This window comes from Psittacula echo (genome assembly GCF_963264785.1).
Source record: "Psittacula echo genome assembly, chromosome: 6".
Taxonomy (NCBI): Eukaryota; Metazoa; Chordata; class Aves; order Psittaciformes; family Psittacidae; genus Psittacula; species Psittacula echo.
Window position 1 is genome coordinate 36,141,740 of NC_137743.1, and position 17,395 is coordinate 36,159,134.

The 17,395-nt window shown below is 45.3% G+C and overlaps 1 protein-coding gene across 1 annotated transcript in view; it reads right to left on the reverse strand.

Moving 5' to 3' along the window:
• The window catches only part of LRP1B (LDL receptor related protein 1B), a gene marked incomplete at both ends in the record, with an annotated part of 775,176 nt that overhangs the window by 125,860 nt on the left and 631,921 nt on the right, over window positions 1-17,395 (reverse strand). The window contains 3 exons of the mRNA XM_080621164.1: window positions 486-608; window positions 3,786-3,935; window positions 4,130-4,243. Of these exons, the coding sequence (XP_080477290.1) occupies window positions 486-608; window positions 3,786-3,935; window positions 4,130-4,243 (387 nt within the window). The remainder of the gene's footprint in view (window positions 1-485; window positions 609-3,785; window positions 3,936-4,129; window positions 4,244-17,395) is intronic.

The following is a 17,395-nucleotide window of genomic DNA, read 5'->3' on the forward strand; positions in this document are numbered from 1 at the left end:
ATCTTGAAATTCCCTTGACCCTTAATATAGTTCACAGAGTTTATGCTGTATTTTATTCACATCACTTTTGTTATTTTAACTATACCTGTATGGCCCCTGATGCAAAGAAATACCTATTTTCATGTCATAAAAGTATATTCTGGTTATTTCCTGTTGAGGTTAAGATACTGATACAAACTGATTATATCTACATAACTGTCCTCATGAGGAGTTATAAAGAATTAGTGAAATTGTTAAATATTAAAACAATAGCAAAGTCTGCATACAAACAAATCTTTAGGAGAAAAAAAGAAAGAGCTTTTATTCTGGCATGAAATAGGGTTTAAGATATTGGCAGCATTAAGCATTAGAGAGCTGAATCTGAAAATAAAGTATTAAAGCCTGTTTTATATAGCTCTATATTCAATCTATGAGATATAAACACACCTTTCTCTTTTCAAAGTGCATTACTAATTACAGAAATACAAATAAGATAAAATGCTCACCACAGTGCAATTCATCTACTCCATCGTCACAGTCTTTCTGTCCATCACAAAGCCAGGTGGTCAGAATACATCTTCCACTAGGACAACCAAAATAATTTTCTTCACATGTGGGTTTGTTTTGAACTGTGATAAAATAAAGAATGTAATGTAAAATGGTCTCTACTAGTATGATTAGGAGCCTAATACATTTCTGCTAAATTGCTGAATACTAATGGACAACAAAGTATTTGTGTCTAAAAATGAAAACAAAAAAACCCACAACTATTTATATTATTTGTATTTATACAAATTAGAAAATTGTGATAGCTAAGTAGTTTAGGGAACTATGAGAGTTCATTTATTCAGATAAGAATCAAAGAACAGCTTCAAGCTAAATTAAAAGGACCTATAGGGAAAAGTAGTTCAGTTTACAGGTTTTGAGCTCAGGTAGAACAACATTGTTGGTTTACACCAGCTTAAGAAATTGTCCTTCTGGTCTATCTGCCATCATCTACAAGATAAACTAATTGTGGTAGCATTTTTGTCACATTCACTGTGATGAGCTACATATCTGATGCACATACTGACTAACTGAAGCCATACCACTGATGTTGGAGACAGAGATTTAGGCTTCATCACAAATTCAAAAGAAGTTTTTCCTTGCCTTTTTACTTTGTAAAGCGTGAAAGTCATTAAAGATTGTACTTCTGTGAATGCTTAGAAAACAGATGTGAGGAAAATAAATATACCATATATTAGTTTCATAACAGAAGCACAAATATTAGTCTAATGAGTGACACAGGTTATTTTCAAAACCTTCAGCAAAGCATTTGCCTGGGAATACCCAGACAATATACTCCATAAAGTAGCGCTGGAGATCATTGAAGCTCTCTGCCAAGGTTTCTATTATTCCTTTAATGCACAGGGCTACTGACACTGGTTTTTTCCCCTTCTCTCCCTCTCATTCTTAAAAAGAAAGTAAGTTATATTTACAGCTTTTAGAGCTCTATGAATAGAAAAAAAAAAAAAAATAGGGAAAGAAGTGGAATGTCTATGATGACTGGGTAGATATTCGAGGTTGTCTGAGTATAGCTACCATTAAATAAGTATTTTGCCTTAATTTTCTGTAAGAACAATGACACTGAACAAAGACTGTTAATGGGAATTATATTCACAATAGAAACACAACTCCAAAACTTAATGTGCCAAAGTTGGTCAGTTTTGAATGAAATGGCAAAGGAAATTACATGTAGGTTGAATGGGAACGGTATTGCTTCAAAGTAAAGGGAGGAATGATCCAGGCAATTAGTTACACATTAAAACGATGGAACATTTTGGCACACATTTGAAAGACAGAATAAAGTAATACAAATAAATGAACGATGGAATAAAATGCAACATTAATTTACTTATGTAACATTAGCTTACTGAAGCAATAGCACACTGCCCTCAAGAAATCCGAGAGGTTTGGGGTTTTTTTGGTCTATAGATAAAGGAAATACAGTAAATCTAAGCTATTCTGAGCTCAATGAAACATTATATACAGCTAATTCAAAAGAATTAATAGATAATCTGGAGAATATGGAGATTAGAATGGGAATCATAATTTAATATGCATCTGCCCTATCGGACAGATGGAAGTTCTCAATATCAGGTTCATTGACGTTAGAGCTGAAGTCCTAGGTTCCTTCTGGATCTTGGTAATATTTTCACCAATAAAGTTGCCACAAAATATATGAGAATAGTAATAGAAGGTCCTGGTGACGCAATGGGATTATCACACAATAAAACCAGGATACTAAATGGGAATAATCATAGAATCATAGAATGGTTAGGGTTGGAATTAGATGGTATTAGTTACTTGGCAAAAATTGGATGGTATTCAAGAACATAAAAAGGAAAGTTTTATTTTACAAATTAGTAACATTTATTAATTAGTAAATATTTATTTTTACAAATACTAATCCTTAGAAAAAAGAGACGTACTGGTCACAGGAGGACACTTAGAAACTAGCATGAGTCAATTTAGCGTGAAGTGTCCCTGCCCATGGAGGGGCATTGGAACTAGATGATCTTAAAGTCCTTTCCAACCCTAACTATTCTATGATAATTACAAAAAAAAAAAAAACATAAAAAAATAAAATGTATTTGCACAGACAGAAAGCAAAAATAAGACTTCATCTGCTATACTGGGTACTAGTCTGGATATTCAAGAGAGATGCACATTGACATGATTAAGATGATGCAGACTGATAGCCCTATATTGAAAGCAGGAATTCTAAAATGCTTTGGCTTATTTGCCAATGCAAATAAAGATTATGGATATGATTACTGAAGGACTACAAGATCCTCCTCAGCCTAAGAACAGGTATAATCCAGGAGATATGTAGACTAGAAATTAATGAAGGAGGTTCTGGAAGATGATAGTAACAGGAATATTCTGAACAAAAATTAATACCGATTTATTTTACAAATTTTTCTTTAAAAGTTCAAGGTGCAGTAGAGGAGGTACAGGCTTGATGTCCCCAGAGTTTCTTTATTAGTGCACTGTCTTCAGTTTGATGAGAATTTACTAGGATGGGCCTAATCCTACAAATATATATCAAGAAACCTGTGTTCATTAAATTATTCTCACTCTAAATACAATTTATTGTTTATTTTTTAATAGGTATGTTTACATACTGCATTTAACATTCTCAAATGAGAGGTTCTGGATAATAAAGGAGCAATCCTATGCCATCCTTCACTGCTTAATATGAAATACAACATAAATCACCTTACTGCTGGGAATGGGACTCAAATGTATCACAATTGCTTTGTACTGGCTGAAGACAAGAACAAGCACAAAAGCAATAACCCTGGATTCTACCCTGGCAGCCTATCCCAAGTACCTCAACAAATTAAAAGAGAAAGTACAAAGGTAAGCAAGAAAGCTACTGAAGCAGCAGCTAATAAAAGTTCTTGAGTGATTGTGCTGATGCTTGATGAGCTTGATATTATAATGACTAATGTTTTATTTAAATAAAAATGGTTAATGACAGACCTAACCTGGATGAAATAGAAAGCTAGACATAGCTTGCCTCAGAGAAATGCAGTAGTAATTTGTACTGATTTGCATAATCGAATGAAATGAAAAATAAAGATTGGTCAAAAAAAACCTGCATTCAGCATTATACTGATCTCTGTATTAAGTAAAACAGTATTGACTTAATAAACATTGTGCACCAGAATTATAAAAAAAACCCCAGAAATATAGCAATATATTAAAAAAAAACCCAAAACGTAAATTCATTTTTTCTTATTTTTTTTTTTCACAATTACCTGGGCATTTTAGTTCATCTGTATAATCTCCACAGTCATTAGATCCATCACATATCCATTCTGGGAGTATACAAAGTGATGTTGAATTACAGCTAATAAATCCTGAAGATCTTATTCCAAGTTTATAGAAGTAAGCACAGCTTGTATTATCTGGAAAGAGAAGTAAATTACTTTATCACATGTAATACAGATCGAGAGCGTCATAGTTTGGTTTTCAGGTTTAACCTAAGTTTGTGCAAAACATGACGCTGCTGGTACCCAACTAGTAATGACTGAATTAGCTGCTCTATAACAAGGAATAATCAAGAACCAGATGCTCTGATGAAGCTCAAACACAAACTTACTACAGTTCTTTTCATCTGAAGCATCTGCACAGTCAATGATCTGGTTGCACTGTGCTGATTTTCCAATGCAAACCCCATCTGCACAACGGAATTCTGTTGAAGCACACGTTGAATCTGCAACATATGGTTAGAAAAGATGTAAATTTGTGTACTAAACATGTATCACAGTATCACAGTATCACAGTATGTTAGAGATTGGAAGGGACCTCAAAAGATCATCTAGTCCAATCCCCCTGCCAGAGCAGGAACACCTAGATAAGGTTACACAGGAATGTGTTCAGGCGGGTTTTGAATGTCTCCAGAGAAGGAGACTCCACAACCTCCCTGGGCAGCCTGTTCCAGTGTTCCGTCACCCTCACTGAGAAGAAGTTTCTTCTCAAGTTTAAGTGGAACCTCTTGTGTTCCAGTTTGTGCCCATTACCCCTTGTCCTATCATTGTTTGCCACTGAGAAGAGCCTGGCTCCATCCTCATGACACTCCCCCTTTATATATTTATATACACTAATAAGGTCCCCCCGCAGTCTCCTCTTCTCCAAACTATAGAGACCCAGCTCCCTCAGCCTTTCCTCATAAGGGAGATGCTCCACTCCCTTAATCATCTTAGTCGCCCTGCGCTGGACTCTCTCCAGCAGGTCCCTGTCCTTCTTGAACTGAGGGGCCCAGAACTGGACACAATATTCCAGATGCGGTCTCACCAGGGCAGAGTAGAGGGGAAGGAGGACCTCTCTCGACCTACTGACCACCCCCCTTCTAATACACCCTAGGATGCCATTGGCCTTCTTGGCCACAAGGGCACAGTGTTGGCTCATGGTCATCCTGCCATCCACTAGGACCCCCAGGTCCCTCTCCCCTACACTGCTCTCTAACAGGTCGTTCCCCAACCTATATTGGAACCTGGGGTTGTTCCTGCCCAGATGCAGGACTCTACACTTTCCCTTGTTATATTTCATCAAGTTTCTCCCTGCCCAACTCTCCAGCCTGTCCAGGTCTCGCTGGATGGCAGCACAGCCTTCTGGCGTGTCAGCCACTCCTCCCAGCTTAGTGTCATCAGCGAACTTGCTGACAGTACACTCAATTCCCTCATCTAAATCATTGATGAATATATTAAATAATACTGGTCCCAGTACTGACCCTTGAGGCACTCCACTAGATACAGGCCTCCAACTAGACTCCGCCCCATAGACTACAACTCTCTGGCTTCTCTCCTTCAGCCAGGTCGCAGTCCACCTCACTACCTGATCATCCAGACCACACTTCCTCAATTTAGCTATGAGGATGCTGTGGGAGACTGTGTCAAATGCTATGCTAAAGTCAAGGTAGACCACATCCACCGCTCTGCCATCATCCATCCACAATGTTATTTCCTCATAAAAGGCTATGAGGTTGGTCAAGCATGACTTCCCCTTGGTAAAGCCATGTTGACTGCCCCTCATAACCCTCTTATCCTTGACATGCCTTAAGATGGCATCAAGGATAAGGTGCTCCATCACTTTCCCAGGGATGGAGGTGAGGCTGACCGGTCTATAGTTACCCGGGTCCTCCTTCTTGCCCTTTTTGAAGACTGGAGTGACATTTGCTTTCTTCCAGTCCTCAGGCACCTCTCCCGTTTCCCAAGACTTGGTAAAGATGATGGAGAGTGGTCTAGCAATGACTTCCGCCAGTTCCCTCAGCACCCGCGGGTGCATCCCATCTGGACCCATGGATTTATGGATGTCCAGATTGCTCAACTGGTCCCTAACCCATTCCTCGTTGACTAAGGCAAACTGCTCCGTTGACCTGACTTCATCTGAGGTCTCAGGAGTACAGGGCTCTTCAGGACTGCCTCCGGCAGAGTAGACTGAGACAAAGAAGGCACTCAATAACTCTGCCATCTCTGTATCTTCTGTCACCAGGGCACCCACCCCATTCACCAGTGGGCCAACCTTGCCTCTGGTGTTAGTTTTATCAGCTATGTATTTGAAAAAGCTCTTTCTGTTGTCCTTGACCCCTCTGGCCAGATTTAATTCTAAGAAGGCCTTAGCCATCCTAGCTGCCTTCCTACATCCTCTAGCAGCAGCCTTATATTCCTCCCGAGTGGCCAGCCCCTCCTTCCATGACCTATGAACTCTCCTCTTCCACTTGAGCATACCCAGCAGTTCCTTATTTAGCCACGCAGGTCTCCTGGCCCTCTTCCTTGACTTCCTACGTGTCGGGATGCTCTGCTCTTGAGCTCGGAATAAGCAATTCTTGAATGTCAACCAACTATCTTGGGCCCCTTTACCTTCAAGCAGCCTTGCCCATGGGATTTCCCCTAGCAATTGCTTGAAAAGGCCAAAGTTTGCCCTGCTAAAGTCCAGGGTTGCAATTCTACTTGCTATTCTACTGGTCCTACCACACAAGATCCTGAATTCCACCATCTCGTGGTCGCTGCAACCAAGGCAGCCCTCAAACTTTACTGCTTCAACCAGACCCTCCTTGTTAGTGAGGATGAGATCCAGCAGCGCTCCTCTCCTGGTTGGCTCATCCACCATTTGGATGAGGAAGTTATCATCCATACACTGGAGGAACCTCCTGGACTGTGGCTGGGTTGCTGAGTAGTCCTTCCAGCAAACATCAGGGAAGTTAAAATCCCCCACGACGACCACGTCCTGTGACTGTGAGGCCGCTCTCAGCTGCCTGTAGAAGGCCTCGTCAACTTCCTCACCCTGATCTGGTGGCCTGTAACAGACACCCACAACAGTATCGCCCCTGCCAGCCTGCCCCTTAATTCTCACCCACAGACTCTCAACTCGCTCGTCCCCTGTCCCTGGACAGAACTCAGTACATTGCAGCTGCTCTCGCACATAAAGAGCAACCCCACCACCCCGCCTGGCTGGCCTGTCTTTCCTGAAAAGGACATAGCCCACCATGAGTATATTCCAGTCATGTGAGCTGTCCCACCACGTCTCTGTAATTGCCACCAGATCATAATCTCCTGACTTAACACAGGTCTCCAACTCCTCCTGCTTATTTCCCAATGTACCTCAGATGCGTAGTATCTGTACTATTTTTAAACTTTCTACCTTTGCATGAGGAATTCAGAATACACTGTACGTGCCGTAGCTAAAAAATCAGCAGTAATATAAGGTCTAATAAACTTGAAAGCATAAGTTTCTGACCTTTTTTATTGTTTTCATTCTTTCTTTTTTTTTTTTTTTTCACCTAAATGTCTTTCTTTTGTGTCCTGGGTTCAGCAGTAGCAGTCAGTTTTTCTCCTTTTTAGTAGCTGTTGCAGCACTGTGTTTTTGACTTTCAGCCTCGGAACAAAGCTGATAACAGTGATGTTTAGACTGACCAAAGACTTTGTGAGTCTCATGCTCTGCCAGGGAGGAGGAGGGGCCGGGAGGAAGCAGGGACAGGACGCCTGACCCAAACTAGCCAAAGAGGTATTCCATACCACAGCACGTCATGCCCGGGGATGTAACTGGGAGCTACCCGGAAGGGCACGTCCTCTTTTTGGTTGGGCTCTTTTCCGGCGAGCGGTATCATATTTTCTTCCCTTGTTATTTCTCTTATCATTATTATTATTGGTGGCAGCAGTAGTGATTTGTGTTATACCTTAGTTACTGGACTGTTCTTATCTCAACCCGTGGGAGTTACATTCTTTCGATTCTCCTCCCCATCCCTCTGGGGAGTGGGGGGGGGGAAGTAGACTGCGTGGTTCTAATTTACGGCCTGGGCTTAAACCACGACAGTTCTTTTTGGCGCCCAACGTGGGGCCCGAACCCACGAAGGGTTGAGATAACGATCTATCTGATTTATCCAGCTCCTCACGTGTACCAACACACGTCTCAGCTGTTAACAAAAGACGTCCTATTGTTCGAGACAGAAGATATAGAAGGCAAACACCACGGGCCACCCTATGGTTTTACCTGCGGGATCATGGAGAAGACATGACGAAGTGGGATGGAAAACCTACTTCAGCTTTGGAGGAACGGGTGCATGAATTGAAAATAGGAACAAGGGTCAAGACTAATCATCCCATGAGAGCTGCGGCTTCAGTCTCTGGTGAGCAGGTTCCCAGATGGAGCGGAAGAGCTGATTTTACTCCAGCTCCTATGATAACGAAGAATAATCCCTTTCAATACGACTTAGGTGTCCAACGTTGTGATGACTGTTAGAGGGACCCTGCCTCCAGCCAGGTGGAGGTAGGGGATAATCGGATTTACTGGACTGTGTGGGTCAGATGGCCTGGCACATCAGTCCCACAGAAGTATAAAGCTCTCGTAGATACCGGTGCACAGTGTACCCTGATGCCGTCAAGCTGTCAAGGGGTGGAACCCATCTATATCTCTGGAGTGACAGGAGGTTCCCAAGAGTTGACTGTACTGGAGGCTGAGATCAGCCTGACTGGAAGGAAATGGCAAAAGCACCCCATTGTGACTGGTCCAGAGGCTCCATGCATCCTCGGCATAGATTACCTCAGGAGAGGGTACTTCAAAGACCCAAAAGGGTACCGATGGGCTTTTGGTATTGCTGCTTTGGAGACTGAGGAAAATGAGCAGCTGTCCACCTTGCCTGGTCTCTCAGAGGATCCTTCTGTTGTGGGGTTGCTGAAGGTCGAAGAACAACAAGTGCCAATCGCGACCACAACAGTGCACCGGCGGCAATATCGCACCAATCGAGACTCCCTGATTCCCATCCATAAGCTGATCCGCAGTCTGGAGAGTCAGGGGGTGATCAGCAGGACCCGCTCACCCTTTAATAGCCCCATATGGCCAGTGCGAAAGTCTAACGGAGAGTGGAGACTAACAGTAGACTATCGTGGCCTGAATGAAGTCACACCACCATTGAGTGCTGCTGTACCGGACATGCTAGACCTTCAGTATGAACTGGAGTCAAAGGCAGCCAAGTGGTATGCCACGATTGATATTGCCAATGCATTCTTCTCAATTCCTTTGGCAGCAGAGTGTAGGCCACAGTTTGCTTTTACTTGGAGGGGCGTCCAGTACACTTGGAACCGACTGCCCCAGGGGTGGAAACACAGCCCTACCATTTGCCATGGACTGATCCAGAATGCACTGGAACAGGGGCAAGCTCCAGAACACCTGCAATACATTGATGACATTATTGTGTGGGGTGATACAGCGGAAGAAGTCTTTGAGAAAGGGAGGGAAATAATCCAAATCCTGCTGAAAGCTGGTTTTGCCATAAAACGGAGTAAGGTCAAGGGACCTGCACAGGAGATTCAGTTTTTGGGAATAAAATGGCAAGATGGACGTCGCCAGATCCCTACAGATGTGATCAACAAAATAACAGCAATGTCTCCACCAACTAATAAGAAAGAAACACAAGCTTTCTTGGGTGCTGTGGGGTTCTGGAGAATGCACATCCCAAATTACAGTTCGATTGTAAGCCCTCTCTATCATGTGACCCGGAAGAAGAACGATTTTAAATGGGGCCCTGAGCAACAACAAGCCTTTGAGCAAATTAAACGTGAGATAGTTCATGCAGTAGCCCTTGGACCAGTCCGGAACGGGCCAGATGTAAAAAATGTACTCTACACCGCAGCCGGGGAGAATGGTCCTACCTGGAGTCTCTGGCAGAAAGCTCCAGGGGAGACTCGAGGTCGACCCCTCGGCTTTTGGAGTCGGGGATACAAAGGATCTGAGGCCAGCTATACCCCAACTGAGAAAGAGATACTGGTAGCCTATGAAGGGGTTCGAGCTGCTTCGGAGGTGATTGGCACTGAAGCACAGCTCCTCCTGGCACCCCGGTTGCCCGTTCTGGGCTGGATGTTCAAAGGCAGGGTCTCCTCTACACATCATGCAACCGATGCGACATGGAGTAAATGGGCTGCACTAATTACACAACGAGCTCGAATAGGAAATCCCAGTCGTCCAGGCATTCTAGAAGTCATCATGGACTGGCCAGAGGGCAAAGATTTTGGAATGTCACCAGAGGAGGAGGTGATGCGTGCTGAAGAGGCCCCACCATATAATAAACTGTCAGAAAGTGAAAAGCAGTATGCCTTGTTTACTGATGGGTCCTGCCGTATTGTGGGAAAACATCGGAGATGGAAGGCAGCTGTATGGAGTCCTCAACGACAAGTTGCAGAAACTGCTGAAGGGGAGGGTGAATCGAGTCAGTTTGCCGAGGTGAAAGCCATCCAGCTGGCCTTGGACATTGCTGAACGAGAAAAGTGGCCAGTACTTTATCTCTATACTGACTCATGGATGGTGGCAAATGCCCTGTGGGGGTGGTTGCAGCAATGGAAGCAGAGCAACTGGCAACGCAGAGGTAAACCCATCTGGGCTGCTGCACTGCGGCAAGATATCGCTGCCCGGGTGCAGAACCTGGTGGTGAAGGTACGCCATGTAGACGCCCATGTACCCAAGAGTCGGGCCACTGAGGAACACCAGAACAACCAACAAGTGGATAAAGCTGCTAAGATTGAAGTGGCTCAGATGGACTTAGATTGGCAACATAAAGGTGAATTATTTTTGGCTCGGTGGGCCCATGACACTTCAGGCCATCAGGGCAGAGATGCAACATACAGATGGGCCCGTGATCGAGGGGTGGACTTAACAATGGACACTATTGCCCAGGTTATTCATGAGTGTGAAACATGTGCTGCAATTAAACAAGCCAAACGGTTAAAGCCTCTTTGGTATGGAGGACGATGGCTGAAGTACAAATATGGGGAGGCCTGGCAGATTGATTATATCACACTCCCACCAACCCGCCACGGCAAGCGCCATGTGCTTACCATGGTGGAAGCAACCACCGGATGGCTGGAAACATACGCTGTGCCCCATGCCACTGCCCGGAACACTATCCTGGGCCTTGAGAACCAGATTTTGTGGCGACATGGCACCCCAGAAAGAATTGAATCAGACAATGGGACTCATTTCCGGAATAACCTTATAGACACTTGGGCCAAAGAGCATGGCACTGAGTGGGTATATCACATCCCCTACCATGCACCAGCCTCTGGGAAAATCGAACGGTATAATGGGCTGTTAAAAACTACACTGAGAGCAATGGGTGGGGGAACTTTCAAGCATTGGGATACACACTTACCAAAGGCCACCTGGTTGGTCAACACCAGAGGATCTGCCAACAGGGCTGGCCCAGCCCAGTCGGAACTTTTACATATTGTAGAGGGGGACAAAGTTCCTGTGGTGCACGTGAAGAATTTGCTGGGGAAGACAGTCTGGGTTATTCCTGCTTCAGGTAAAGGCAAACCCACTCGTGGGATTGCTTTTGCTCAGGGACCTGGATATACTTGGTGGGTAATGCAGGAAGATGGGGAAGTCCGATGCGTACCTCAAGGGGATTTGATTTTAGGGGAAAACAGACAATGAACTCAATTGTACGCTGTTGCCTGCTATAGCCATCAACTAGAAGTCTGCAGGGCACCAGCGACTGGCCCTGACTTCCCTCCAACCATCATCCCAACAGAGAATGAACTTTGATAGAACCGGATGAGTTCTACAGTGAAGGAACGATCAGCATCAGCAGACAACGATCCAACACTGCACACAGCCTCTCCTGCCCTGAAAGACTGTTACAAGAGATGGAGCCCAACATCATGAACCGAACGGACTCAGTAGCTTTATAGGAATTGGTCCGTGCACTAAGATAACAGTGCACTGAAATGAGAGTGAGGGTATATGGAAAATGTGGGATCTGAGCATGACGTGAATGGTATGGAATAAGGGGTGGATACTGTCCTGGGTTCAGCAGTAGCAGTCAGTTTTTCTCCTTTTTAGTAGCTGTTGCAGCACTGTGTTTTTGACTTTCAGCCTCGGAACAAAGCTGATAACAACTGATGTTTAGACTGACCAAAGACTTTGTGAGTCTCATGCTCTGCCAGGGAGGAGGAGGGGCCGGGAGGAAGCAGGAACAGGACGCCTGACCCAAACTAGCCAAAGAGGTATTCCATACCACAGCACGTCATGCCCGGGGATGTAACTGGGAGCTACCCAGAAGGGCACGTCCTCTTTTCGGTCGGGCTCTTTTCCGGCGAGCGGTATCATATTTTCTTCCCTTGTTATTTCTCTTATCATTATTATTATTGGTGGCAGCAGTAGTGATTTGTGTTATACCTTAGTTACTGGACTGTTCTTATCTCAACCCGTGGGAGTTACATTCTTTCGATTCTCCTCCCCATCCCTCTGGGGAGTGGGGGGGGGGAAGTAGACTGCGTGGTTCTAATTTACGGCCTGGGCTTAAACCACGACAGTTCTTTTTGGCGCCCAACGTGGGGCCCGAACCCACGAAGGGTTGAGATAACGATCTATCTGATTTATCCAGCTCCTCACGTGTACCAACACACGTCTCAGCTGTTAACAAAAGACGTCCTATTGTTCGAGACAGAAGATATAGAAGGCAAACACCACGGGCCACCCTATGGTTTTACCTGCGGGATCATGGAGAAGACATGACGAAGTGGGATGGAAAACCTACTTCAGCTTTGGAGGAACGGGTGCATGAATTGAAAATAGGAACAAGGGTCAAGACTAATCATCCCATGAGAGCTGCGGCTTCAGTCTCTGGTGAGCAGGTTCCCAGATGGAGCGGAAGAGCTGATTTTACTCCAGCTCCTATGATAACGAAGAATAATCCCTTTCAATACGACTTAGGTGTCCAACGTTGTGATGACTGTTAGAGGGACCCTGCCTCCAGCCAGGTGGAGGTAGGGGATAATCGGATTTACTGGACTGTGTGGGTCAGATGGCCTGGCACATCAGTCCCACAGAAGTATAAAGCTCTCGTAGATACCGGTGCACAGTGTACCCTGATGCCGTCAAGCTGTCAAGGGGTGGAACCCATCTATATCTCTGGAGTGACAGGAGGTTCCCAAGAGTTGACTGTACTGGAGGCTGAGATCAGCCTGACTGGAAGGAAATGGCAAAAGCACCCCATTGTGACTGGTCCAGAGGCTCCATGCATCCTCGGCATAGATTACCTCAGGAGAGGGTACTTCAAAGACCCAAAAGGGTACCGATGGGCTTTTGGTATTGCTGCTTTGGAGACTGAGGAAAATGAGCAGCTGTCCACCTTGCCTGGTCTCTCAGAGGATCCTTCTGTTGTGGGGTTGCTGAAGGTCGAAGAACAACAAGTGCCAATCGCGACCACAACAGTGCACCGGCGGCAATATCGCACCAATCGAGACTCCCTGATTCCCATCCATAAGCTGATCCGCAGTCTGGAGAGTCAGGGGGTGATCAGCAGGACCCGCTCACCCTTTAATAGCCCCATATGGCCAGTGCGAAAGTCTAACGGAGAGTGGAGACTAACAGTAGACTATCGTGGCCTGAATGAAGTCACACCACCATTGAGTGCTGCTGTACCGGACATGCTAGACCTTCAGTATGAACTGGAGTCAAAGGCAGCCAAGTGGTATGCCACGATTGATATTGCCAATGCATTCTTCTCAATTCCTTTGGCAGCAGAGTGTAGGCCACAGTTTGCTTTTACTTGGAGGGGCGTCCAGTACACTTGGAACCGACTGCCCCAGGGGTGGAAACACAGCCCTACCATTTGCCATGGACTGATCCAGAATGCACTGGAACAGGGGCAAGCTCCAGAACACCTGCAATACATTGATGACATTATTGTGTGGGGTGATACAGCGGAAGAAGTCTTTGAGAAAGGGAGGGAAATAATCCAAATCCTGCTGAAAGCTGGTTTTGCCATAAAACGGAGTAAGGTCAAGGGACCTGCACAGGAGATTCAGTTTTTGGGAATAAAATGGCAAGATGGACGTCGCCAGATCCCTACAGATGTGATCAACAAAATAACAGCAATGTCTCCACCAACTAATAAGAAAGAAACACAAGCTTTCTTGGGTGCTGTGGGGTTCTGGAGAATGCACATCCCAAATTACAGTTCGATTGTAAGCCCTCTCTATCATGTGACCCGGAAGAAGAACGATTTTAAATGGGGCCCTGAGCAACAACAAGCCTTTGAGCAAATTAAACGTGAGATAGTTCATGCAGTAGCCCTTGGACCAGTCCGGAACGGGCCAGATGTAAAAAATGTACTCTACACCGCAGCCGGGGAGAATGGTCCTACCTGGAGTCTCTGGCAGAAAGCTCCAGGGGAGACTCGAGGTCGACCCCTCGGCTTTTGGAGTCGGGGATACAAAGGATCTGAGGCCAGCTATACCCCAACTGAGAAAGAGATACTGGTAGCCTATGAAGGGGTTCAAGCTGCTTCGGAGGTGATTGGCACTGAAGCACAGCTCCTCCTGGCACCCCGGTTGCCCGTTCTGGGCTGGATGTTCAAAGGCAGGGTCTCCTCTACACATCATGCAACCGATGCGACATGGAGTAAATGGGCTGCACTAATTACACAACGAGCTCGAATAGGAAATCCCAGTCGTCCAGGCATTCTAGAAGTCATCATGGACTGGCCAGAGGGCAAAGATTTTGGAATGTCACCAGAGGAGGAGGTGATGCGTGCTGAAGAGGCCCCACCATATAATAAACTGTCAGAAAGTGAAAAGCAGTATGCCTTGTTTACTGATGGGTCCTGCCGTATTGTGGGAAAACATCGGAGATGGAAGGCAGCTGTATGGAGTCCTCAACGACAAGTTGCAGAAACTGCTGAAGGGGAGGGTGAATCGAGTCAGTTTGCCGAGGTGAAAGCCATCCAGCTGGCCTTGGACATTGCTGAACGAGAAAAGTGGCCAGTACTTTATCTCTATACTGACTCATGGATGGTGGCAAATGCCCTGTGGGGGTGGTTGCAGCAATGGAAGCAGAGCAACTGGCAACGCAGAGGTAAACCCATCTGGGCTGCTGCACTGCGGCAAGATATCGCTGCCCGGGTGCAGAACCTGGTGGTGAAGGTACGCCATGTAGACGCCCATGTACCCAAGAGTCGGGCCACTGAGGAACACCAGAACAACCAACAAGTGGATAAAGCTGCTAAGATTGAAGTGGCTCAGATGGACTTAGATTGGCAACATAAAGGTGAATTATTTTTGGCTCGGTGGGCCCATGACACTTCAGGCCATCAGGGCAGAGATGCAACATACAGATGGGCCCGTGATCGAGGGGTGGACTTAACAATGGACACTATTGCCCAGGTTATTCATGAGTGTGAAACATGTGCTGCAATTAAACAAGCCAAACGGTTAAAGCCTCTTTGGTATGGAGGACGATGGCTGAAGTACAAATATGGGGAGGCCTGGCAGATTGATTATATCACACTCCCACCAACCCGCCACGGCAAGCGCCATGTGCTTACCATGGTGGAAGCAACCACCGGATGGCTGGAAACATACGCTGTGCCCCATGCCACTGCCCGGAACACTATCCTGGGCCTTGAGAACCAGATTTTGTGGCGACATGGCACCCCAGAAAGAATTGAATCAGACAATGGGACTCATTTCCGGAATAACCTTATAGACACTTGGGCCAAAGAGCATGGCACTGAGTGGGTATATCACATCCCCTACCATGCACCAGCCTCTGGGAAAATCGAACGGTATAATGGGCTGTTAAAAACTACACTGAGAGCAATGGGTGGGGGAACTTTCAAGCATTGGGATACACACTTACCAAAGGCCACCTGGTTGGTCAACACCAGAGGATCTGCCAACAGGGCTGGCCCAGCCCAGTCGGAACTTTTACATATTGTAGAGGGGGACAAAGTTCCTGTGGTGCACGTGAAGAATTTGCTGGGGAAGACAGTCTGGGTTATTCCTGCTTCAGGTAAAGGCAAACCCACTCGTGGGATTGCTTTTGCTCAGGGACCTGGATATACTTGGTGGGTAATGCAGGAAGATGGGGAAGTCCGATGCGTACCTCAAGGGGATTTGATTTTAGGGGAAAACAGACAATGAACTCAATTGTACGCTGTTGCCTGCTATAGCCATCAACTAGAAGTCTGCAGGGCACCAGCGACTGGCCCTGACTTCCCTCCAACCATCATCCCAACAGAGAATGAACTTTGATAGAACCGGATGAGTTCTACAGTGAAGGAACGATCAGCATCAGCAGACAACGATCCAACACTGCACACAGCCTCTCCTGCCCTGAAAGACTGTTACAAGAGATGGAGCCCAACATCATGAACCGAACGGACTCAGTAGCTTTATAGGAATTGGTCCGTGCACTAAGATAACAGTGCACTGAAATGAGAGTGAGGGTATATGGAAAATGTGGGATCTGAGCATGACGTGAATGGTATGGAATAAGGGGTGGATACTGTCCTGGGTTCAGCAGTAGCAGTCAGTTTTTCTCCTTTTTAGTAGCTGTTGCAGCACTGTGTTTTTGACTTTCAGCCTCGGAACAAAGCTGATAACAACTGATGTTTAGACTGACCAAAGACTTTGTGAGTCTCATGCTCTGCCAGGGAGGAGGAGGGGCCGGGAGGAAGCAGGAACAGGACGCCTGACCCAAACTAGCCAAAGAGGTATTCCATACCACAGCACGTCATGCCCGGGGATGTAACTGGGAGCTACCCAGAAGGGCACGTCCTCTTTTCGGTCGGGCTCTTTTCCGGCGAGCGGTATCATATTTTCTTCCCTTGTTATTTCTCTTATCATTATTATTATTGGTGGCAGCAGTAGTGATTTGTGTTATACCTTAGTTACTGGACTGTTCTTATCTCAACCCGTGGGAGTTACATTCTTTCGATTCTCCTCCCCATCCCTCTGGGGAGTGGGGGGGGGGAAGTAGACTGCGTGGTTCTAATTTACGGCCTGGGCTTAAACCATGACATTTTGATATTTCAAATCAATTTGAGATAGTCCTCATGTTAGGAAGAAGCACTATCAGGACCATCTATGAATTAGATCTCTTTCATGTAACATCAGGTTGAAGTTTTTGCCTGTACGCTTTTCCCTCTACTCATATTCAGCTAAATGATTAAAATCCATGAGGTGCTTTCAAAAAAATGCTAGTTACTACAGCTACATAGGTTTCATCTATATATTGTGGAACACTTTCCCCTCCAATCCTTCTGAACTGTAACTAAGGGTTTGTATTGTCTGCTAGCTAGCTTTTATTCATTGGCTGATGAACAGATACGCTCATGTTTTAAGACATAAAAAGCAAAAACAATTCTGATATAAAATGAGAAACAATTCTAGTAAGTTTTGCAAAGGACACAGATGTTGTCACATATCTGAGAAGCAAAGAAATAGAACACTGGTTACTTTAAAGAAACAATGCAGTAGACAGAGAAGAAATCACCCATCTTTCAATTCTTCTGTCTGTAGTAAAGATATTCTTCTCATTTATTACTTCATAAAACAAGCAGCAACTCTATTTCCATAGCCAAATCTAC